The 25,056-nt window shown below is 33.9% G+C and overlaps 4 protein-coding genes across 12 annotated transcripts in view; 3 read left to right on the top strand and 1 right to left on the bottom strand.

The window, feature by feature from the left end:
• The window catches only part of LOC129952855 (platelet-derived growth factor receptor alpha-like), an 80,607-nt gene extending 78,884 nt beyond the window's left edge, over nt 1-1,723 (top strand). For 7 of the 9 annotated variants that reach the window (XM_056065734.1, XM_056065731.1, XM_056065736.1 and 4 more), the window contains one exon: nt 815-1,723. In XM_056065734.1, the coding sequence (XP_055921709.1) occupies nt 815-1,302 (488 nt within the window). In that variant the 3' untranslated portion in view covers nt 1,303-1,723. The remainder of the gene's footprint in view (nt 1-814) is intronic. The other 2 variants (XM_056065733.1, XM_056065735.1) reach the window with 2 other exon arrangements.
• Nucleotides 1,724-7,060: 5,337 nt separating this feature from the next.
• Nucleotides 7,061-14,609, top strand: LOC129950798 (vascular endothelial growth factor receptor 1-like). The gene is made up of 18 exons (XM_056062716.1): nt 7,061-7,265; nt 8,491-8,883; nt 8,939-9,066; nt 9,594-9,768; nt 10,019-10,170; nt 10,336-10,513; nt 10,578-10,877; nt 10,954-11,120; nt 11,192-11,645; nt 11,702-11,986; nt 12,039-12,293; nt 12,679-12,906; nt 12,974-13,139; nt 13,202-13,341; nt 13,392-13,884; nt 13,952-14,057; nt 14,128-14,281; nt 14,341-14,609. Exons 1-18 carry the CDS (start codon nt 7,178-7,180, stop codon nt 14,364-14,366), a joined length of 3,888 nt encoding a protein of 1,295 aa, XP_055918691.1. The 5' UTR covers nt 7,061-7,177; the 3' UTR covers nt 14,367-14,609.
• Nucleotides 14,610-17,819: 3,210 nt separating this feature from the next.
• Nucleotides 17,820-20,291, bottom strand: LOC129950797 (uncharacterized protein K02A2.6-like). The gene is made up of 3 exons (XM_056062714.1): nt 20,196-20,291; nt 18,276-18,503; nt 17,820-18,200 (listed from the first exon to the last, which is right to left on the bottom strand). Exons 1-3 carry the CDS (start codon nt 20,289-20,291, stop codon nt 17,820-17,822), a joined length of 705 nt encoding a protein of 234 aa, XP_055918689.1.
• LOC129950796 (vascular endothelial growth factor receptor 1-like) lies at nt 20,290-24,431 on the top strand. The gene is made up of 14 exons (XM_056062713.1): nt 20,290-20,302; nt 20,683-20,837; nt 20,901-21,042; nt 21,116-21,406; nt 21,467-21,633; nt 21,689-22,148; nt 22,362-22,646; nt 22,711-22,953; nt 23,015-23,239; nt 23,299-23,437; nt 23,494-23,576; nt 23,638-24,100; nt 24,155-24,260; nt 24,318-24,431. The coding sequence occupies exons 1-14, from the start codon at nt 20,290-20,292 to the stop codon at nt 24,429-24,431; spliced, it is 2,886 nt and encodes a 961-aa protein (XP_055918688.1).
• Nucleotides 24,432-25,056: the final 625 nt, after the last annotated feature.

The raw sequence follows: 25,056 nt of genomic DNA, 5'->3' as shown, positions 1-25,056 counted from the left end.
AAAAAAACAGTATTTGAAGCATGGAACAAAGACAAATCCACAGAATTTCGAACGATCCCGTTGTTCTAAATTGTATTTCTTTTTAATATGTCTAGAAGAAAATGACAAGTAAATCAAAAATAGTCAATTAAAAGTTCAGGTGTTTCAAAAATAATTCAAAGCGCTCAGAACACCATTTATTCAAAAAGTTTTAGAAACATGCGATATGCTTCGACTCTATTCAGAGCTTAAAAAGAAAAACGCCTTTACTAAAGTTTAAATGACATTTGACTTTTGAGGTTCTGACAGTTCAGATTAATAGGTTCGTTCCCTAATTTAAGGTTTGTTTGCATTATTTTCTTTCTTACAAACTATCACTGTTAAGACTTGTTTAGATGTTCTTTTTTTATTAAAAAGAGAATTTATATTTTAAAAATAAGCAAAAGATTTAAATATTTAAAAAGGTAGTAAATTGCTAAATATTATAAACAAATACGCCAAAATAATAGGTACGTACATTTATAATAAAATGACTTCTTATCTCTTCTTAATAACTTCTTTAAGGTCTTTTTGATTTCGTAGAATATATTTTAGCTCACTCTTATTTCTATTTGCATTTGTTTCAATATTCGAAAATTATAAAAATTATAAAAATTACGAAGTCTTTGGTTTTATGTTTGCATCAAAAAGCTAACAAAATTAATTTTCCTTTGCTATCAAGACGTTTTTTTAAAATTCGTATTTATATTTTAATTATTTAACAACTAAACATTGATTGGTGATATGGTATGTAATTCGATATTAACCTTTGAAATTTTTTTTCAATGCTTACCAGGAATCGATCCATCAGATGACTATCTACAAATGAGTACTAAAACAGGTAGTGCTATATTTTCACCTCGCCCCAATGACGACTATGTTAAAGCTGATAATTTTACGTTCTCAGAACAACACTCGCCAACAATCTCAAACAATCTAGACAGTCCAGTGACGAAGAATAGGAAGAAAGTTGGAGTTCCACCCGAAGAAATTCCCATGCTACAGAAATCCTCGAATGGCATCAATCAAACGTCAGGATCACAATCTGATTCCGAAACCGAACAGAGCCCTGATGCAAAATCAGCTGGAAAGACTTTTGCCCAAATTACCCGCAGACCTATAGAAAAAGAAACATCCCTAATAGACACCACCGATGGCAATTATGTGAACGTTAAGGCGGCAACAGATTTAAGTAAGAAGTTCATGAATAGTAATGGCACCAAAGATGCTTTCTCTAATCCCAGTTATTTGATGTTGAAGAGTGTCAATGAAGGCCGAAAGTAATCTAATCAAAGTTGAAAAGTATAAATGGACTGAATTAGCACTAAATATGGCCAAACAGAATTATTGGAAAGGGGATTGAAAGAAGTCCCTTATGCGTGATGATGCAAATTGGTCAACCGCTCCATTTTTATAGAAATGTAGTTATTCTAGTCTTAAGTCTAGAAAATATTTTTTATATAATATAATTTATAATTTAAGAAAAATCGCCTAAATTATTATAAATCCACCATTTACAAAAATTGTCTCACTAAATTTTCTAAGCACATTAATAACATCACCATCACCATTACCATCCGATGTTAAGCAAGCCTAAGGCCTATAAAATAGAAAAGTTGCTTATCATCTGCATTACTCTGATATTTGTTTATGGTGTCATCATAATGACGTTTTGAGAAAAAACACAACTGAATTTTTATTTTTATTTTTAAATAAAATCTTTGTGTACCTTTATTTTATATAATATTTTTATAAATGTAAATGAAATTAAATTTTAAACTTACATAAATAATAAGTTTAAGTAAAATTCTGTGAATAGCTTGAGATAAGTTCTGAATTTCTTATTCAGAAATAAAATAATTATATTATTTTAACTATATATAAATGTTATAATGTATCTACTTAAATATTTTTGTAAATGTAGCTTTTTGTATATTTTTCACAAGCGTTTTTATTTAAGTATTTCTTTTTTAATCTTATATAATTAGGTTTTTAAAAAAAAATATTTTTTTAAGAATAGAAATAAGATTTTGCTTTAAGTTACATTTTAATTATAATTTTAACTTTATTTTATGTTATTTTAAATATACTTATATATTTACTATACATATACATAAATATTACTTAATTGTTTTTGAACTACGAATATTTTTATAAAAAATGTGTACAAATAAAAAGAAAATCTTATTTCAATTAAAAGTTAGTGTTTGCATTTAAGAAAAATTTGAATCAAAGAGATTTTTACATCATTGTGTCTTAAAACATAATGTCAAGCTTTTTGACATTTGAAACTTATCTTTGACACAAGATTAAGCATTGTATGGTCTTTGCAGGGAAGAAGTGAAGGACCTAAAAGAAAAATAGTAAAAAAGACTCAAAAGTTTTTATATATAAAACTTAGTCGGTTTTGTAAGGTTATAAAGACTTGAACTATTTTAAAAATTTCTTTTTTAGTAGATTTTATATCAGCCCGAAAAAAGTAATTAAGTATCTATTAAAAAAGTAACGGAAAATATTTAAGGCGTATGACCTTAAATCCACTGTTTCCATGTAGATGGCATTAGAGAACATTTGAATTACATTGGACAAATTTGTCTTTATGAGTTTGACATCTGTCAACATTAGCCGTGTTTTATTTTTCCTTGATTCAAATCACATCATCTATTTATTCGCATTACAATAACAAAGCGAAAATTCTTTATGATTGAATCGATTTTTGTGATCCAGGTGACATATTTACCTGTAAGGTTTGGTATCACTTTCAATTCTTTCAATGCAAAGAGTTAGTCCACAATATTGGTAACGATTAATTGATTTCTTAAAACTTAATATTTATTCACTTTGTATTTAAAGGATAAAATAATGGAAATGTGTAACGAAACAAAACATAATTTCGTGAACCTAAAATGAATAAGTAGCAAAAATGATCGTTGAACAAAATTATCGGACGGCAACTTCGTTCTAAATGTCAAATATTATAATTTAAATATTATGATCTGGATGTTGTGATAGTGGCTGCGTTCAATCTCGTGTTGGATAGGATGTCTTGGATAGGTGAATTCTTAGATACCTTGTTGAACGAGTTGGATAGCTGTCAATAAATAAAAACAATTTTCAGCTCTTCACAAAAATCTGAGAAATATTTAAGCTTCGAAGAAATTGTTGTAAGATAAAACATTTATTGACGATGATTAATTGATAGGTGCGTAACAATTTACTAAATAAAAGATAACCTTAATTTGTAATCTATGTTAAATTTCCTCTTAGCTCATTTGGAATTCTATACGATTAATAATTTACTTGCGGAATCCCCGGTTTTAAACGAATTACATACGTTTAACAGAAAACTATCCTAATCTATCTTCATCGCCTATTATGTACAGAACATCCTAAAATACAACTTCAACTAACATTTTGTATATTTCTGTTTACCAACAAAAAGAAAAAGCTGAAATCAATTTTCAAGTTTCTTGAAATTCAACCATGTGTTCAATCAGCTTTTCTGTCAAATCCCTTCATACCACAGAAATTCTTGGATACCTTTGGATTCCCTTTTTGATATCTCAGCTGTTTTTGATCAGCTGTTATCTTACACGTAAAACACTAAAAAAGAGGTATCCGGATACCCAATCTGTCTGAGATTGAACGCAGCCATTAACAAATCTTTTAATCATTGAAAGCTGTCAACAATTTCATACCACAAATGTCAATTTTTCTTGAATAATTAATAAATCATGTGTAGTCTATAGTGTCAGAAAAAAATACCTCCTTTTCTGTTCCAATTTGAAAATATCGGCTGTCATATTGAATCGAATAATTGTGCTTCAGAGAAAATGTCGTTTACGGATTAAATTCGTGAATGGTTTAAAAAAAGGGCAATTCTTATAAAGAGGTCAAGAAGTTTTAGGGCCATCCATCACAGGCTCTATTGCACTAGGTCAATACGCAATCGCATACAATTCTTGCCAAGCAGTTGGCCTATTCTTAGCGTCTCCTTGCCATATGATTTATTCAATAAATCGTAAAATGGGTGCCATCGTAATTGAGCGACACCAAAACACCCGCAAACTTTTGCTCTTTGGAAAAGAAAAGCCAATTTTTGTCGTTTTGCCACACTGTCGCTCTCGTCACAAACAGTCCAAAACTAATTACTTATTCTCCAGCCCTGTCACCATTCGATTAACACCTGATTTTATGAATGGGTCCCACACTCGAAGAGATTACGAAGACGTCTGATGAGGCTTTTGGGTTGAAAGAGAAATAATTATGTTGGCGTGGTAAAATTACCTGAGATGTATGTATGTAGATGATGAAATGTGTGGTAGTACTTTGTCCTTGGTCTCCTTCAAAAACAGCGGATTTCATACACCTACATTAGCTGTACTACTAAATCGGATTAGAGCTTCTTTCTTACTTGTGACATATGGAAAATAAATGGCATGTCATGCATACGTTAAAATTTTGAAACTGGAGATTTCAATCAAACATGACATTTCGGTTTTAGAGGAGTTACAAAAAAGTCTGTCCGGCGATCCCGTCCGTCCGTCTATCTGTCTGTTCTAGCCAAAGCAAGGATAATATGCATTATTCAGTGCATCGTTGAAGAGTGTGGTGTAAATGTCAATTGCTTCCATCGGTAAATGTCTTAGTACAACGTTGGATATACCATCGACACCTGCTGACTTTTTATTTTGTATTGAATTGAAGATGAGCTGAAGCTCAACCTTCGTCACTAACAAGGAACTTGGTCCCGTTTGCTCGGCGATTATGGCATTTCCCAAGGAGTCGTCATTGAACCGCGTTCTCAGATCGCCATTGTGTAATATCATTTCGGAGGTAAAAGTAATTAAGTAGAGCTCTGTTTTTCAGGTCGTGGTTGGGGCGAATTCTACCATTCACCTTGTACACTTGCTGAGAATCAGCTCCCACCGCCTCCACTTTTGCCTTCGGATCTTCAATTATATAGAAGTCATCGTCAAAGATGGCTTCTTCTGGATCTATTTGCGCTGTCCTGAGAACGTCCCTGTTCTCTTGAGTTCTTTGGAGTTTCAGACACGGAAGGTCATTATCCTTAATATCTTGTTGATTTTGGGTCACTGGAATTAACTGACCGTATCTTGCGGTCCCAGTACTTGTTAATTGATAATCTGTAGTTCTCCTTAATCAACAGATTGACATTTTTTATTGACGACTTCACTGTCCTATCCTTCAAGTCATGTGGGTCTGTAAGCCGTCTGTACAAGTTTTTGAGTCTTGTCAGTAAGCCACTCTTGTTAATGCGTAGTGCGTCAATAGTCGCGTTTCTTTAAGCGTCCATTTGGTCCCGTTCTTTGTACTTTGGTATTATCCGTTCCATCTTTCGTTTTATTGTTTCGTCCATCTGTTGTAAATGTTGGTCAATTTCTGTATTTGTCAGGTTTCTGTTGTTTGGTGGGGCTATGTCACTCGAACAAAGTTCTCTCGCAAAAGCGTTGGTGAAAAGAGGCCAACGCATTTTACTGTAAATGTAAGAGTGCGTTGCAACGTATTCCTCCAACTCTAAGCGTTCGTTCGGAATCTGCACTAAAGCAGCCAGTCCGCAGTGATCACTGTCGTACTCGACTGTCTGTAAGCAGTTTCGAGGGTAATTACCCACTTTGTCTGTTACTGTCAGTCTTGGATACGATGGCTTTTCGGTAGCCAGCAGGTTTTCACAAAGGACACACTTGAGCAGGGTCAAATTCTCAACCCGCTCAGCTCATTCTCCAGCTTGCATTCCCCTTCGTTATATCAAATTCGTTAATCCGATACAGTGGCGCTACACGGACGGCCATCGTTGGTATTTACAACAGTTATTGTTTTAAAAATACATAAATATGTAACAAATGCATTGATTTGGATAAAAGATAGGAATGTAATAACAATTTTGTCAAAATAATATCGGTTTGTTTTTCGAATTTTCGTTTTTTGACCAAAAAAAAATGTATGGGGGCACTTTTAGTTTTGATCTTAAAAAAACATGAAAAAACCCCAAACGCAAATCTGCACAAAACCTTAACTTCCAAGTTTGAACTCAATCGACCCAATGGTTTAGGCTGTAGGAGTGTGGACAGACAGACAAAACACACCGGACGGAATCGCGGGACCCACTTTTTTGACTTCTCTACCATAGTAATATCATGTTTGATTAAAATCTTTTGCACGAATGAAAACCTTGCCATATAGTTCCTATATGTCGCAAGTAAAAATAATACATTTGTTGATAACAAGTTCCTAGGTTCAACATGGAAATGTCATTTTAAGTTGCAGACAAAACTGTGACGCATTTTATCACGTCGGAAGTTTCTTATCAAAATTGGTTTATCCTCGGAAGGTTTTGTGAAATTATGAGTTTCCCTCGAACAAGAATACAGGGGAGTAATCAAGATCTCAATGTTAAAACAACATCAAATTTTCGAAAATCATTCTCATCCTCAATATTCGGATTAGGAAAACAGTATTCAAGGATGATTATTCATGGTTCAATATATGTTTTTCAATTCAAAAACTCTTTTTCAATACATGATATTAATTTTGAAGAACAACCGTGAGCTTTAGCTAATTATTAATAACTAAAAAAGAGACCTTATTTTAAAGCTACACTAAGGTCCTCAAAGTTTGGTGTAACTTAGCGAAGTAATTAAGCACAACAACTAGAACTTTTGAAAGTACTTTTTATTGAAGAAATCACAGAAGGCTCTTCCACACTTTCAAAATAATCTTTGACTGAGAACGGAATTCCCTGAATTTGCTTGAACAAAAGTTCTGTAAATACATAATCTGCGATGGATACAATAATTATTATTGTTTTTCTTTCGGTTTCTTACCATAACATCATAATAAAGCTGATTGACATTACTCAAAAATAAAAACTGAAATACAACTTTTATGCGGTCAGGCTTATCTATGATGTATGTATATTTTTAAGTAAAATATTTTCAATATAAAAATGATAAAAAAAAAACAGCGGGAATTAAACAAAACGAGAGCATACTTTAAAAAATGAATCATGGAAATTGGGATAGCAAGAAACACGCATATAATGTAGTTGGTTTACTGAGCTTGAAACGAGAAGTTTAAGAAAAGTTAATCTAAATTGTTCGCTGTGATATAAACTTTTTAACATTTCTCTAATATAAAAATGAGACATGAAAGAAACTCTAAGCTTGTGATATTTTACGGAACAATACTTTGGATTCTAACGATTTCGATAGTTAAGTGCAGTGCATGTAAGTTTTTAAGTTTGAAGTTATTTTCCCCAAGGCCGAATAGAGTTCAGAATATTTTATATGGAACTATACAAAAAAATTGATTCGAAGTGATATAGAAACTAAACAATGTAAAATCTCACGTCCGTCTGAAATGTGAATTAAACTATTTCAAAAATGAGGTTTTCTGAAACAAAATATAATATATTCATACGTTACCGCAGTTTTTAATCCTAGATCCTTCAAACGACCTTAATCAAAATCTGCTTTACACTCGTGTCCAAAGGTTTACTTTTTACCGAAACCAAACCAAACGAAACCATGTTTATCAAGGGTGAGTCAAATTGCACTGTGAGACAAGGGATGTAATAAAATCGGCGAATAAAACATTTAAAACCAACCCTATTTCCAGTTAATCTACTTAAGAGTTGACTCATATCTTCGAGTTATGAAGAATTAAGTGAACAACTGAATTTCACTTTCATTCGTTCAATAGCTTAGACGTCAAAGAAGAGCTTTGACATTTATGGCAAAAACACATACACGCTTCAGTCTCGGCTTCGTGTGACGTTTACGAGTTCAGCCATAGGAATTTAATGCATGCTATCACAATGCAGCTTCGACAATCGTTAGGAAATAACGTAATGTTACGTAATGTGACTCCAAATGGAAGCACTAGTTCAAATTTGCTGAACATTTGCTTTGTCTGACAGCTCAACAGCTGTAAAAATAAAATGTCAACAAAAAAAGTATTTGCTCTTTGGAGGGATGTAATAGCAGAAATGTCATTTAAAACAACCTCGAAGCAGGCCACCGTAACTCAGAAGAAGCCGAAGCTGAAGAGTGTTTGTGATTCAGCCATTAAGGCTTAGTTTTTTAGTTGTGAGCTAAGCCAAACTTATTTAAATCCGAAATTATGTAAAACGATTTTAAAGTAGAGTTCACATGTGGTCGGTGAAATCAATGCTTTTTTAAATTATCAAAGTTACAATGTTGCATAGTTAAGCGATTCCTTAAGATTTATGTAAGACAGGTTAAATCAAACAAATTATTAAGATTCTTCAAAACATTTTTTTAAATGCTAAATAAATATTTGGATATTGAAGGTTTTGAAAACAGTCACTAATTTCATTGACAAATGCGTTTTTTCCAATATTTAAAAGTAATATCTTACACTAAAAAACCAGGCCTTAAAACAACAATACAAAATTTATAATTTCGATATCTAATTTATTTTGTTTTTAAGTTTCAGTGTCAAAGTCTCAAACTATTAGTATTGAAGATGATCTAAATTTTGATAACTTAGCTTCATCTAAAAAAGCTCCACTTGTAACACCAACCATGACAGAAATAGTTCTCGATGTTGGATGCAATTATACGCTGCGGTGTGAATCAAATGAACCGATCACTTGGCGGACATTAACTCCAATTTATTTGGAATTGGAAATTAACAGTTTCCAATATAATAATTCCCACGACAATAATAGTTTATATGGAAGCCATCTATATTTGAAAGATGTTACTGCAGAATTTGTTGGATATTTCTATTGTATAAAAGAGAGTGAACTTACTGAAGATGGCGATTACGATACGTTCGTTGAGGACTTCAAGGCAACCAAAATTTATATTTTTGTTAATGGTAAGTTGGAACATTAATGTCTTAAAACTATTTGCTAAAAATATTTGAATTTCAGATACGGAGGTGCTTTTGGTGCCTATGTCAATACCTATTATAAGTGGACATCAAAATGAAGACATAATCGTTCCTTGTAAACCAACTATGCCAGAAACTGCTGTTGAATTAATAACGTATGATCAACAGGTAAACTTTTCAAGTTGTCTTTTAGAGCACATTACATATTTTAAAGATTAAGTGTTTTTTCGGAATGAAGCGTCAGGAAAAATAAGACTCCAAAAAATTTTAATCTATAAAACACTTAAGCTGCATTAAAATAACATAACTTATTAATGTACTTGTTTCCGCTGTTTTTGCATCTGTCACTTTTGAAGCTGTCATCTTTTGACATTTGACAAGTTAAAACAACGCCATTTTTAAACATGGATGAACGTTGTTAAAATCACTACAAAAAGTATGATATTTTTGCAGTCACAGTTCCTAAACTTGTGGTTTTTAGAAAAGAGGAGATCACGATTGGGCAAATCCTGTTCTTTAAAACCTTTAAACATTTTTGCTTTGAAATTTGTCTTAAGGTTTTGTTTGTAAATATGAAAATGCTCATATTAGAAAACCCAATATTATTAAGTTACATGTAAACATTTGTTTATTTATTTTTTCAAATATTTTAAGTATAGTTGAATGTAATAACAGCATTAATTTTTTTTTCAAAGGTGCATTCCAGCAAAACATACCATCAATATGACCCGAAACGTGGTTTCGTTCTTCAAATACAAGGAATCACTCAATCGGGATCGTACGCATGCAAGCCTCAACAACCATCACAATTTAATAAAAAGGAAGAAGTTGACTTTTTGATCTTGTATAGCGAACATGAATCTAATAATCGTGAGTTCAATTGGCTCTCTAAATTTTACTTTATTTCTATTTTGTGACAGCAATTTGTATTCAATTGAAAAAAGCTTCAAGATCCTTTATTTGAAATATTTTGACAGGTGTCAAAGTTTTAACCTCTTGAATAGCGTTTTTTTTAATAATTTGACAGATGTCAATTCAAAAGCTTCTACACATTTTTTTTTGAAAGCTTATATTATGTGTTTTTAATTTTGATCAATTTGTTTTATGATAAAATTTATAGCTAAACCAACACGGGTGCCAACGCCTCAAATCAACTCAAATTTCCAAGGCCATGCTGTTGAAGGTAAATCATTTAATTTGACATGTTCTGTGGAGACGTCCTTCGATGTTCGTCTTTTGATAAGATGGGAAACACCATTAGACAAAAATTCAGTAAGTTTTAAATATAAATATTTATAGCAGGTGTCAATGTCAAACAATGGAAGTTTGGAAGAATGAATATGTCAGAATGACAGATCAAGTACTTGGATTTGATTTTCAAGTTAATCATGACATTAAAGAAAACTTTCTTAAACCTCTCTTTCTCAAACCTTTTAGCTGGAAAGGTTGTCATATACAAATGCCACCATCGATCATAACGAGAATACTCGTCATATTGGGAAAAGTTTCTTGACTGTAACGAATGCTCAAAAGAGCGACGAAGGCTTTTACAAATGCATAGTTCAGGATCATTCTGGAAATATTGCTCACAACACCTACCTAATGACGATTTTAAGTATGAATCACCTTTAAAACTTGAAGGTTTCAGATCAAAAATAAGTATTTTTCAATATTCTTAGAAGCTGGTGAAAGTTACATAAATATGAGCGAACCTAACAACTACTATACGATCAAAACAAACGCTTCCAAAAACATTATGATGAACGTTAATTATCGAGGTTTTCCAATGCCTAGATTCAGCTGGTATGCCCCGGAGGGAAAACTCATTCAACCGAGCAAGAAATACGAGATCAACAAAACCAATTCTTCCATCAGTCTGCAAATCAACTTTGTTGAACTCTTCGATACTGGGGACTATGTGCTCAAGGCCAGTAATGGCGTCGATGAGAAGGAGCTGAAGTTTACACTTTACGTCAAAGGTTAGTTCTAGATTTATTGAGCTCATGACGCGACGCATGGGACTTTAGAATCTGATGTGTTTCTTTTATATTTTAGCTAAGCCACAAGTCAGTATTGAGAATGTTTACGTTCAGGCTGGTGAACAGGCAAGGCTCTTGTGTAAGACCCACGCTTATCCAATTGCAAAGATTATTTGGAATTACACGGGTTGTAATATAAGTCCAAAATGGCCATCATGTAAAAATGAACCTGTCACTTTTAATGTGAGTTTGAGTTTTCTTACAACTTTTTAATATTTGACATTTAAAAAATTAAACCTTAAACACAATTTTAGTCAACCCGAAACTCATCTGAAACGTCAAAAATCGAGAGGATCAACGAGCTGATCTTTAAACCAGGCCGTCCCGGAAAAATGCAATGTACTGCAATCAATGAACAGGGCATCAGTTCCAACGAAGGCTATGTCTTGATTGGAGACATAACAGACAATATGACTGTATATGGAGTCGATGAGAATCTTCAAATTGCCAAAGGTGATGAGGTGATCATAACTTGTGCAGCTTTGGCCTATTACTACTCTGCTGATCTGGATTGGTTCAAAGATAATCAAATGATCACGAATAGCAGTGGAGTCGAAATAAAGACAACATTTTCTAATTATTCTTACAAGAAAACCATCAAGTTCAAAAATATCGAAGACGAACATGCTGGAAGCTATGAGTGCCGAGCTGGAAGAGCAGACAGCTATGTGGATTATGATAGCAAGTTCCTAAGCATAATTGTCCATGGTAAGAATGAGACATCACTCTTTTTGTATGATATTAAAGTATACCCTCTGTTTTAGAACCTGCGGCTCCAGTTTTGATTCAAACCAATTTGAAAGATCAATATAATCGTAAGCTAGGAGATTCCTTTGAATTTCTTTGCAAAGCTGCAGGATTACCCAAACCAACTATCACTTGGTATAGGGATGATGTTAAACTTACTATCAGCAACAATACAATAATTATGGAAGACAACACTATTTTGAAAATACCTTATATCAAACCAGATGATGAAGGTCTTTACAAATGTGTTGCTTCAAACCGCTTGGGAAATGTTGAATCAAGCTCACGAGTGAAGATCACAAGTAAGTTTCAATTAAACAAGCTTCAATCTTATCTAAGACCTTATAATTTTAGACATGCCTGGGTTGAAACTTAAATGGAAAATTGCAATCGTGGTTTTTGTTGGTCTTCTCATAATTTTCATCGTCTACTTGGGTGTACGCATCCTGAACGCAAAAGAGATCCTTTATCAAATGAATCTGGCCGGTCTGGCAAATTTCGAGAAAGGCGCTCTCGAACAAATCAATCCAACAATGTCATTGGATGAACAAGCTGAACTGTTGCCTTATGACCGACGTTTTGAATTCCCTCGGAATAAATTGAAATTAGGTAAGACGTGTAGATCAATCTTTTTTATGGCTGAACCACAAACACGCTTTAGCTTCGGCTTCGTCTGCGTTACGGTGGGAGTGCTTCGAGGTTGCTTTGAATGACATTTCTATTATTTCATCGACCCAAAGAGCAAATACTTTGTTTGTTGACATTTTTTACAGCCGTTGAGCTGTCAGCCAAAGCAAATATTCAGATAATTGAACTAGAGCTTCAGTTTGGAGTCACATTACGTTACATTACGCTCTTTTCATTACGATTGTCAAAAGAAACGTGAGGTAGCATGGCTGAATTCGTAATCGTCAGGTGAAGCCAAAGCTGAAGCGTGTTTGTGATTCAGCCATTAAGGTCACGATAAGACTATGTAAATTTCTGTGTTGATTAGGGAAACAACTTGGTTCCGGAGCTTTTGGAATAGTTCTAAAAGCTCATGCAGAGGGAATCATCCCAGAAGAAAGAGAAACTGTTGTGGCTGTCAAAATGGTCAAACGCACCACTGCCGACAAGGAAGTAATAAAGGCTCTAGTGTCAGAATTGAAAATCATGGTGCATCTGGGTCAACATTTAAATGTTGTCAATTTACTTGGAGCTGTCACAAAAAATATCGCTGAACGTCAGTTTAAAATTCTTATTTTTTATGTCTAATATGTATATACTTACTAATTAAGCATTGGTTGTAGGTGAAATAATGGTAATAGTAGAATACTGCCATTATGGAAACGTCCAGAGCTTCTTACTGCAAAATCGAAAAAGTTTCATAAATCAGATCAATCCCTATACAGACAAAATTGATCCGAGCATTTCTGAGAGGAGATTTTCAACTACTGACTTTGTTGAATTACGACGGTATTTTGGTGTTTTTTTTTTTGCCTAATATTTATCCTATTTTGTATTTAAAACTGTTTCAGAAATTCTGTAAGGAGCCAACAAACAGAAAAACATGTTGAGCGTTTGAATTCGATGTATTCTTCAGGAAAATACGATTTGAATGAATACCATGTTGACAGTTATCCAAATGAACAAAGTGCTTTGACAACAATTCCTGAAGGTATAGTTTGACTATGAAATTCAGCATAATTTTGACAATTATGTTTTCAGGTGAAGATCAACTTACATCAAATAATACCCTCAAATCAGAATGGCGTTCAAACAATTTGAAAGCCGATCTATCCAATACAATGCCCATAACAACGTCAGATCTTGTCAGTTGGGCATTTCAAGTGACACGAGGCATGGATTATCTGTCATCGAGAAAAGTTCTCCATGGTGATTTAGCAGCGAGAAATATTCTTCTTTGTGAAGATAATGTTGTGAAGATTTGTGACTTTGGTCTCGCCAGATCGATGTACAAAAATGAAAACTACAAAAAACAACATAAAGCCCTCTTGCCAATAAAATGGTTAGCCTTAGAGTCAATTAGTGACCAAGTCTTCAATACCTATACTGACGTTTGGTCATTTGGTATTATGTTGTGGGAATTTTTCTCCTTAGCAACGGTGCCTTATCCAGGAATAGATGCAAATCAAACATTGTATTTGAAGCTTAAAGATGGCTATCGAATGGAGAAGCCACCTTATGCCAATAATGAATTGTGAGTGACTACAAAATGATTTATCATTATTTTCCAAGGTTTTTATATTAAAGTTATGTTTCTAAAGGTATGACATTATGTTAGAATGTTGGAGCTTCAATCCAGAAAGTCGACCACTTTTTCATGAGCTGGAGAAGAAATTTGCCAGACTTTTGGGAGAAGAAGTTACAAATGTAAGTTGTTGGCTTTTTTTAGGGGTGTAGTTGATTGTAATGTGTTATTGGAATATTGGAAAATTTTAAGCATTATGTGGACCTTAATGAACCTTATATGAAAATCAATAATGAAATACTGCAACAATCTGAAAGAGATTACTTAGCACTGATGGGATCACCAGATGAAGTAGCACCACCTCCACCAAGATTTTATGTCAACGGAAACGTACTTTTAGAACTTCGTAAGTAAAAAATTTCTTTCTGTGAGTATATTTTTTTTTAATTTAAATTTTCCTTCTAGAAAACAATCCTTCTGTAGACTCTTGAGCAACGAGCAAAATTAGGGAAAATCGAATTCAGTGATAATTTTAAGTGTCCTTAATGTCAAAAAATACTCAGATGTGAAAAACTGGAAGAAATTATAGCAAAGTGTTCACACGTTTTTTACAAGCAGATATTTTAACATTTGTTAAAGAATTATTTATGACCAACATTTTATTAATCTCAGTTATACGATTTATTTCCAGGATTAAATTCTTCTATTTAGAATAAACTTTTGTTTTACTTTTATATATTTTGTATTTGTTTCAAACCATTAGAAACCATTTATAAAGGGTGATTTTTTTGAGGTTAGGATTTTCATGCATTAGTATTTGACAGATCACGCCAGATTTCAGACATGGTGTCAAAGAGAAAGATGCTCAGTATGCTTTGACATTTCATCATGAATAGACTTACTGACGAGCAACGCTTGCAAATCATTGAATTTTATTACCAAAATCAGTAGTCGGTTCGAAATGTGTTTCGCGCTTTACGTCCGATTTATGGTCTACATAATCGACCAAGTGAGCAAACAATTAATGCGATTGTGACCAAGTTTCGCACTCAGTTTACTTTACTGGACATTATACCAACCACACGAATGCGTACAGTGCGTACAGAAGAGAATATTGCGTCTGTTTCTGAGAGTGTTGCTGAAGACCGTGAAATGTCGATTCGTCGCCGTTCGCAGCAATTGGGTTTGTGTTATTCGACCACATGGAAGATTTTACGCAAAGATCTTGGTGTAAAACCGTATAAAATACAGTTCGTGCAAGAACTGAAGCCGAACGATCTGCCACAACGTCGAATTTTCAGTGAACGGGCCCTAGAAAAGTTGCTGCATTTGGAGTGAAGAGCAACCAGAAGCCGTTCAAGAACTGCCCATGCATCCCGAAAAATGCACTGTTTGGTGTGGTTTGTACGCTGGTGGAATCATTGGACCGTATTTTTTCAAAGATGCTGTTGGACGCAACGTTACGGTGAATGGCGATCGCTATCGTTCAATGCTAACAAACTTTTTGTTGCCAAAAATGGAAGAACTGAACTTGGTTGACATGTGGTTTCAACAAGATGGCGCTACATGCCATACAGCTCGCGATTCTATGGCCATTTTGAGGGAAAACTTCGGAGAACAATTCATCTCAAGGAATGGACCGGTAAGTTGGCCACCAAGATCATGCGATTTGACGCCTTTAGACAATTTTTGTGGGGCTACGTCAAGTCTAAAGTCTACACAAATAAGCCAGCAACTATTCCAGCTTTGGAAGACAACATTTCCGAAGAAATTCGGGCTATTCCGGCCGAAATGCTCGAAAAAGTTACCCAAAATTGGACTTTCCGAATGGACCACCTAAGACGCAGCCGCGGTCAACATTTAAATGAAATTATCTTCAAAAAGTAAATGTCATGGACCAATCTAACGTTTCAAATAAAGAATCGATGCGTATGCGTTTTTTTTTTTAAAAAGTTCTCAAGCTCTTAAAAAATCACCGTTTATTAAGATTGATACTAATTCAAAATGTCTCCACAGCCCCTTACTTTGGAGGCTTTTAAGCTAACTCATTTTGATATTTCATTGTTTTATCTGTCAAATGTCAAAAAATTACAGCTTCAAAAGTGACAATTGCCTAATCGGAGGGTTATTTACGATACAAGTAACTTCGAATTGGAAACTCTAAGCAAGTCTTAAGAAAATTTTTGAAAGCATCTCTTGTTTTTATGGGTTGAATTCTGTCAAGTTTTTGAGCTCTATTTCTTTTGTATATAATTAATAATTTAATTTAAACCACCCTAATGTACCATAACGTATTGTTTATTAAAATAGTATAAGAATTAAGAGAACGAGCATAAATCTAGTGTTTTGCTTATCCAAATTGCCAAGAAAAATATGATCTGATAAGGCAGAATGTTGGATCTCCGAAAACCGAAACTATAAATTTTGAAACATTTTTAGTTGTTTCGTGACACTCGTAGCGATAAGTTTAAAAAAAACTACAAAATACTCGTAGAACCCAAATTATTGCCGCTAAATTTTTTGACCTATAAATAAATATGTCTTTACTTATTTAGGATTTTTTAACATTTAGACCGTTTTTATTTTAGAAATGTTTCTCGAAGTACCAACTACTGTTGGTCCATTTTCATCCTACAAAATATGGTTATGGATTTTTACGTCATTTTTAATAAACTACTGCAGGATATGTAAGTAAAACGTTTGTGTGAATTTTTTAAAATCTGTATTTTTTTTTGAAGACGTGTGTTATCTTCTTCATCTGATTAAACATTGAAAAAATATCTGAAGTGCTAATATATCTCTCGTAACTCCATACTTTTATGGCCTTGTAAATCATATGTCAAAATTTATTTATTCTACAGGCAATTTCAAAATCATTTTAAATTAAAATTCACTATTTAAAGTAGTTCAAGTTCAAAAGCGTCTGTTAAGAAAAAACTTACTTTGGGAATTTTTAAAACTAAACTTGAGTTACACTAGAATATTATTGACTGTTCTTTAAATTGACTTTTAGATTGAAAAACACTTAATTACAATTTCTCTTATTTAAAGGGAAATTTTGTTTTTTGGATATAGTCTGGGGCTCGAAGTAACCTTAGTTGTAAAATAACCTGTGTTACAATTTAACCTGAGTTATGAAATAACCAGGGCTAAGAAGAAACCTGGGTTACAAAATAGACTACACTACAAAAAATTTCGAGGGTTAACCTAGGTTATACAATAAACTCGGTTACAACAAAAATATATACATATTTTGACTTATTGTCATTACTTGAATTTGCATGTGCAATTATTATGATGTTAAGTACAGGGTGCAACAATTACCCCTTCGTTTAAGTTAGAGTAAAACATACGGTTTTGAATCTGGGACGCGATGATCTTCTTAGGGCCCAATTATAATAGACTTAACCGAGCTTAAGCCAGCTTAAGGAAACGAATCAATAAGCAGCCTTATATGTCACTAAGCATAATAGACGTTCTGCTAAGTTTCGTTAAATTTCGCGCAATTACGCAAGAGATCTTTAAATGGCTCGAGTTTAAACAAATGTCAAATTTGCTTAAGTTACTTGAATCCATTACGGTTTTTGAATTCACAGGTGTGTCCATATTTGTTGTTTGTTGATCTCCTGACAAGTCAACCATTGGAGGACAGGAGTCCGTATCAATGAAAACATCCTCATCACAAGTGTTGTCATATTGTTGGTGGAAAAGAAATATTATCAGAAGTTGAATTGTAAGAACTTGCCTGTCTTAAGTCCATGGTGAAGAGTAAAGTCGCTATCTCTTCTTGCATTACATCTTAGCTGGTTCTGGTTGCGTCTGCAGCTCCCTTGATATGTTTCTATTTCGTACATCCTTCTTCCGAGATTTTTTTTTACTTTTTTTCTTTGAGATATTGTCGAAGATATACGGATTGACCCGTACGAAACTTCGGTTGATTTGGCTCAGTAAATCTTTTTTGTCCAGGAATCATAGCAGAGAGTAAAGTTTGATGGACAATCGTGAAGTTTTTCTACTGGAGATATTCCAATTTCGTCCGGTGTGGTTTGAAAAGTGGATAAGAATGTGGCGAGTGTATCATCGCCCGTCCTATCTCCAGTCATGACTTTTGGAAAAGCCGTTTTAAAAACTCTTACCATCCTTTCGTTGCACTCGGTGTGGAATGGAGCTGAGGTTATGTGCCGAATTGAATGATCTTGACAGAACTGCTGAAACTCTTTAGGAGTAAATTGTGTGCTATTGTCGGACACGATGACTTTTGATAAGCCCTCTAAGGCGAATATGGAACGTAAAGGATGAATAGTTGAAGACATTTGAATGACAAACTGAAATTTCGACCACAATTAACCACATAGACTTTTGAAAAGGGCCAACAAAATATATGTGACTGCGTTCCTAACGTTTTCTGATGTCGTCCAACTGGAATACTCCTTTGGTGAGCGGTTTGCATTCGATTGACAATCATTGCACTTAGCTACTGTTGACTCAATGATGTCATCAACATTGGCCCACCAACAGTATCGGCGGGTCATTTGCTTCATCCGAGTTACCCCCCAATGACCTTGATGTAGAAGTGTTAGCACTTTAGGTTGCAGTGCAAAAGGTATAACCACCCTTGGACTTTGGCTCTGAAAGAGAAGAATGTTAGCAGAAACACTTAGACAAAGTGTTCGACGAAAATAAGGAAGTAAACTATTTTGAGTGGCAGGCAAACGTGCTGGCCAACCCTGTTGTACTCGTATGTATTCGATGACTTTGCGAATATCGGGATCATTTTTTGAAAATTTTGCGATGACATATGAATTGATTGGAAAATCTTCCAAGGCTGAAATACTGTCATCCACTTGGTGTCACGATTCTTCCGAGTTATCAAATTCCTCATCAGGGCCCGCAAGTAATCGTGACAAGCAATCAGCTTTTCCATGATTTGTTGTTGGACGATAGCGAGTTGTGTAGGTGTACCGAAAAATTGCCTAGCGTTGTAGCCTTTGTATAGTCATATGCGACAAATTTTTACTAGGGCTGAAAATAATGACTAACGGCTGGTGATCCGTTATGAGCTCAAATTGACAACCATATAAATATTGTTGAAATTAAGTCACGCCGAATATTATTGATAGAGACTCCTTTCGATCTGGCTTTAACCTTTTTGAGAGGCATCCAAATTTTTTGAGGCAAACGCGATTGGTTTCTCTGAAACATGACGGTAAATGTGTGAAATGACTGCCCCAATGTCATGCCAAGCACATGTAGCCAAAGTGATGTGTAGATCATCTTGAAAATGTGTTAATCGTGACACATTTGAAATTTTTTCTTTAAAAACCTTGAAACAATTTTGTTTTTTCCTTTCTCCAATTACAATCTTCGTCTTTAGCTCTTAGCTTGTTGAACGGTGCAGCTATTTGGGCAAAGTTATTCTTTAATTCAGGTTTCCGATGGACGAATGCCTGTTGCATCAATTATATGACCAGGGTATTTCACCTCAGTCTTAGCAAACTGACATTTTGCTAGTCGACATAGCAAACTATGATTTTCTAATCGTTCCAGAAGAATCTTTAGGTTGTTTAGATGCTCTTCATTTGTACGTCCGGACACGATAACATCGTCTAGGTATGAGACGCAGAAATCCAAATTGGCAGTTGGTAACCTTTGATACTCAAACAATCCGAATTCGGTACTAATGACACAGACTTTCTGGGACTCTTCGTCCAGAGGTATCTGGAGATTCGTGAAGTATCGCCCTCCTTGCAATTTCTGAAAAAAGTTCTTCTATGCGTGGCACTGGATGACCATCTGTTTCTAAGTGTGGGTTGATCGTGATCTTGAAATCTCCACAAATGCGTAGGTCCCATTTGGCTTTTTTACCACAACAATGGGTGCGGCCCGTTGGCTTGATTCGATGGGACGTTGAATGTCCAACTTTCGTAAACGTTCTAGCTCCAGATGGACAGCTTTTTTTTGAGCAAACGGCACCGGACGGTTTTTAAAGTAATTAGGTTGGCAATTGGATTTCATTGTTAGATGTGCTTCATAAAACTTACTGCAACCTAATTCCGAGCTGGTCTTTCGAATCAAAAACTGAATCGGAATTTGCACTTTGAAAATGTATTATGTTTAAGTGATCGTGACGAAGGCTTAGAATGTGGGCTGCCAAGTCTGTAATAGCCATCAAGAACAATGATTAAGCAGGTAGCACCTGTGTCTAGCTAAAAAATCAATGGGCACTGATTAATATGAAGCGAGACGAATATTTTGTTCTTATTGACATCGGTCTCGAATTGCGCAGAGGAAACAATTTCAACTCCACCATCACGCCTTACGTCTTCTATTTCGTTGATAGAGTGTGCAAATTCTGTCTGCTTTTGTTGTTGGTTACTCTGATTTGATCGACTACCGTGACGTCGATTGGCACCCATGGCTCGTGAACGTAGCTTGCGGTTTTTTGACTGATAAGAATGATAACGTGGTTGTGCTTTCGATGAGTGGGGAGCTTCTGACTGTTTTGCAGATAAGCAAACACTACGTATGTGACCACGTCGTTGACAAAAATCGCAATTGAATCAATGTTCTTGCACTTAACTGTGGGATGTTGAGTGAAACAATTTGGGCACGATTTTTTAACATTTTTCTGCTTAAAAAATAAAAAAGACAACGCCTCATGAAGAACAAATATAATGACAGCTTACGTCAAAATCACTTTTATGTGACGACCGACATAGCAACTATGACGTACGATACGTATTAATTCTCTTTTAAGCTCTTTTTATTTATTTTTAATATGTATTTAAAATCTTAATTGGAAAATAGCTAATACAACACATCTGCTGTCAAAACCAATAATCGTATCAAATTTCCATGGACATGCATTTGAAGGAGAAACATTCAATTTGAAATGTTCTGTGGAGGACTCAGACGATGTTCGTTACTCAATAAGATGGAAAACTCCATTAGACGAAAACCCTGTAAGTTTTAAAGGAATGTTTTAAATGTTTGTATTTTTTAAGTTTAAATATTTACTATTACAGAAAAACCAACTCAATGACATAAATTCTGACATTTTAACTGTCAAAAATGCGCAAAAAAGTGATGAAGGAAACTACACATGCATAGTTCAAACTTATTTAGATAACCCGCCAGTTAATACCACATATTTGATGGCTATTTCCAGTACGAAGTATACAACAATAGCTAATTTTGAAATCGCAATAAAAATCATATTTCATATCATATTTTTTTTTAGAAAAAAAGGAAATTATAATTTACACCACCGGCAACAAAACTATCAGAAGTAATGCCGATGAGAATATAGCCTTAAACGTAACCTATAGGAGCTTCTATAAGGTTACTTTCAACTGGTATGGTCCAGATCTAAAACTTATTAAACCGACTTCAAAATATGTGATCAACCAAACTAATTTATCAATAAATTTGCATATCAAAAACCTCACCACCTTCGATAATGGGGAATATGTTCTCAAGGCAAATAACGATTTTGATAAAAAGGACCTGAAGTTCAAGGTTCTTGTCAAAAGTTGGTCCCTATTTGGAGGTTTTTTTTTTAAGTTTCATATGATTTTTACTATAATTTCAGGTAAACCCCAGATTATTACGAAAAACGTTTACGTTCGAGCTGGGGAACAAGCCAAAGTAGATTGTGCAATCTATGCCTACCCTTTGGCAGTTGCAACTATTACTTTTTTCAACTGTCAAATTGAGCCAAAATGGCCAACATGTGAAGAATATGTCGATATACCAAATGTCAGTTCTTAAGCAATCAAGATTTATCAAAAAATTAAACAGTATGTCATTTTAGTCAACACGAACTTCGTCAAAGGCTTCTGATTTCGCATGGAAAAATGAGATATTCTTCAAAACAGATCGGCCCGGAAAAATGCGTTGTACTGGAGGCAATGCCCTTGGAGAAAACACTAATGACAGTTTCATTCTAATCGGTGATATAACGGAAAATATGGCGATCTCCATAGTTGGTGAACAGCGTCTTCAAATTGCCAAGGGTGATGAAGTGACTATTGAATGTGCCGCTCTGGCTTATTTTTATTCGAATGATCTGAATTTATTTAAAGATAATCAAATGATCAAAAGTGGCAATGGTGTGGAAGTCAATGCTACTTTTTCTAATTTTACTTACAAGAAAACTATAAAGTTTAAAGTTTTTGAAAATCAACATGTTGGAAGCTATGAGTGTCGGGCAAAAGCTAGAAAAATTGAGGGTGGTTATGATAGCAAATTTCTGAATATCAGTGATATTTACGGTAAGAATCACGGCTTAGTTCGTACCTTTATTGAGAATGTCAATTTTTTAATTGACAGTTGATATTGAAAAAATTAATCAATTTTCAAATGCCAATTATCAATTTGCTTGGTATCAACAACGTTCTAGATCATTCTCAATTATCAATTTGCTTGTTGAATCTCAAACATTAACATTTTTCAACTGTCAACTGATATTTGACAATTTGTCTTAGAACCTGAATTGCCAGTTATCGTTGAAACTAATGTGAATGGACTGCATAAGCGTACTTTGGGGGCGTCCTTGGAGCTTAATTGCGAATTTAAGGGAATGCCCAAACCCAGCATCACATGGTATAAGGATGATAAGAAACTCAACAACATAAGTACAATTTCAATATCGAGAGATAAGACAGTCTTGAAAATATTTAGTATCCAACTTACTGATGAAGGACTATACAAATGTGAGGCTTCAAACCGTTTGGGGCATGTTCAATCAATAACAGAACTAAAGATTACACGTAAGACTAATTCTTTCTTTACTATTTACTCCTTCTTTAGTGACTTCTAAGCTTCTTCTTTTAGGTATGCCTGGATTAAACAGTGAATGGATTGTTTTAATGGTGGTTCTTATAATATCAATCATCTATTTGGGTTTACAAATTAGAAAAGAAACGCAAATTCTCCTTCGAAGGAAATTAGCTGGCCTAGAAAATTTCGAAAAAGGTGCAATTGAACAAATCAATCCCGAAATGTCATTAACTGAACAAGCTGATTTGTTGCCTTATGATCAACGTTTTGAGTTCCCTCAAAACAAATTGAAATTGGGTATGGAAAAAAGAACTCAATCTTTACGTAGACTATTAAGCTAGGAAAACTTTGTTTTTAGGTAAGAAGCTTGGCTCGGGAGCTTTTGGAGTTGTTCTAAAAGCTCATGCAGAGGAAATCATTCCCGAAGAAAAGACAACTATAGTGGCTGTCAAAATGGTTAAACCTTCTGCCGACTACGATGTCATCAAAGCCTTATTGTCAGAATTAAAGATAATGGTTCATCTTGGTAAACATTTAAATGTTGTCAATTTACTTGGAGCTGTAACCAAAAATATTTTTAAACGTCAGTTTGACATTTGTTTTTCTGTATTTCTATTTATTTTGTTTTTATATTGATTTTAGGTGAAGTTATGGTTATAGTGGAATATTGTTGTTACGGAAACATTCAAAACTATTTACTGCAACATCAGACAAAATTTGTTAATCAAATCAATCCAAATACGGACAAAATTGATCCTACTATTGATTTTGAGAATAATCGGTAAACTTTTGAATTTTTAAACAAAAATCAATATTTTATAAAACAAACACTCTTAGGAACTTTATAAACGAGCCCAATTCCAGTGATTCAAAGGAAATAGTTTATGTGACAGAAGAAAGTGTACGGAAGTCAATGTCTGGTAATTAATGTCACTTCAATACTGTGTCACTATTTCATTATTTATATTTCATAACTTCAAGATGAATACCTAATCATGTCAAATTATAATCCTGATGCAAGTGATGAAGATATGCGAATTATCAATACGTCAGATCTTGTTAGTTGGGCATTCCAAGTGACACGAGGTATGGAATACTTGTCATCGAGAAAAGTACTTCATGGTGATTTGGCTGCAAGGAATATACTTTTGTGTAAAGATAATATTGTTAAAATTTGTGATTTTGGACTTGCCAGATCAATGTACAAAACTGATCAATATAAAAAGCAAAGTGATTCACTTTTGCCAATAAAATGGTTAGCTTTGGAATCACTTTCTCATCAAATCTATAGCACATATTCTGACGTTTGGTCATTTGGTGTTATGTTATGGGAGTTTTTCTCTCTAGCAACTGTGCCATATCCAGAAATTCCAGCATGTCAATTATACAAGAAACTTAAAGATGGATATCGGATGGAAAAGCCACCTTATGCTAATGGAGAAATGTAAATGACTATACCTATAATATACTATGTAACTAACATAATTTTAAATTTTAGATACGATGTTATGTTGAAGTGCTGGAATGCAAATCCCCAAAGTCGTCCACTTTTCCATCAATTGGAAAAGATATTCGCAAATATGTTGGAAACAGATGTCAAAAATGTAAGTTTTTTAGTTAATGGTCTATTGTTTATTGATTTTTAATTATTAAATTCAAAGCATTATGAGTTTTTAAATAAACCATATTTACACACCAACAAGGAACAAATGAGAAAATCAAAAAAGGACTATATAGAGTTCATGGCTTCACCAAAAGCAATGCCGACTGTTTGATAATGCCTGCTACACATTGATTCTGATACTTGAAATAAATTTGCTGCTGATTTACATATACATATGTATGTAGTTAATTTTTGAAGAAACCTTCAATTATTATTATTAATAAAAATATGCGTGCTTATTGCAGAATACTATGAATGAGTGTCAAATGTATTGCGAGTTATTTTTTGAAATTATGATACTTATGTCAAAATTGACACTTGATTGATGATCAGTGTGATAATTTCATATTTAAAGTAGTTTATTGTCAAGATATGTATGAACATAATTATACTGACGAGAAATAAAATGTCTGTAAAATTAACTGTTATTTATTTAAAGTTCTTTAACATAAGTAAAATTGTTAAGTTAAAATGTAATTTGATAAATAATAAATTGTCAATATGGGGACTCTGCCTAGAAGTGTTTCAAAACATTTGTAATCTCGAATGCAAGGTTCTTCATTTTGAATAAATGGTCTTGTTTGGGTTGACTGCTGAACTTCTGTAAAACACAGTTTGACATTCTTAACTGTCAAACCATAGATAACAGCAATCACAACATATCATATACTAAAAAAAAGAATACATACATGAAAACTATTCTGGCTGTCAAAATGGTTAAACCTTTTGGCGACTAC

Source organism: Eupeodes corollae, chromosome 3 (assembly GCF_945859685.1).
Source record: "Eupeodes corollae chromosome 3, idEupCoro1.1, whole genome shotgun sequence".
Taxonomy (NCBI): Eukaryota; Metazoa; Arthropoda; class Insecta; order Diptera; family Syrphidae; genus Eupeodes; species Eupeodes corollae.
The sequence above is the reverse complement of the archived record's forward strand: the minus strand, read 5'-3'. Positions and strand labels throughout refer to the sequence as shown.

Bases quoted from the DNA above. Each gene is read 5' to 3' on its own strand.
- LOC129950798 (XM_056062716.1), top strand. From the start codon at position 7,178: ATGAGACATGAAAGAAACTCTAAGCTTGTGATATTTTACGGAACAATA. The intron at 10,878-10,953 runs GTTAGTTCTAGA...TTTATATTTTAG, and splicing joins GTTTACACTTTACGTCAAAG to CTAAGCCACAAGTCAGTATT. The intron at 13,140-13,201 runs GTATTTTGGTGT...AAACTGTTTCAG, and splicing joins GACTTTGTTGAATTACGACG to AAATTCTGTAAGGAGCCAAC.
- LOC129950796 (XM_056062713.1), top strand. The intron at 21,407-21,466 runs GTTGGTCCCTAT...CTATAATTTCAG, and splicing joins GTTCAAGGTTCTTGTCAAAA to GTAAACCCCAGATTATTACG. The intron at 23,240-23,298 runs GTCAGTTTGACA...TATTGATTTTAG, and splicing joins AACCAAAAATATTTTTAAAC to GTGAAGTTATGGTTATAGTG.
- LOC129950797 (XM_056062714.1), bottom strand. From the start codon at position 20,291: ATGGGTGCCAATCGACGTCACGGTAGTCGATCAAATCAGAGTAACCAA. The intron at 18,504-20,195 runs GTAAGGCGTGAT...CTTCTCTTTCAG, and splicing joins CTATCAACGAAATAGAAGAC to AGCCAAAGTCCAAGGGTGGT. The intron at 18,201-18,275 runs GTTAGGAACGCA...TCGAAATTTCAG, and splicing joins GTTGGACGACATCAGAAAAC to TTTGTCATTCAAATGTCTTC.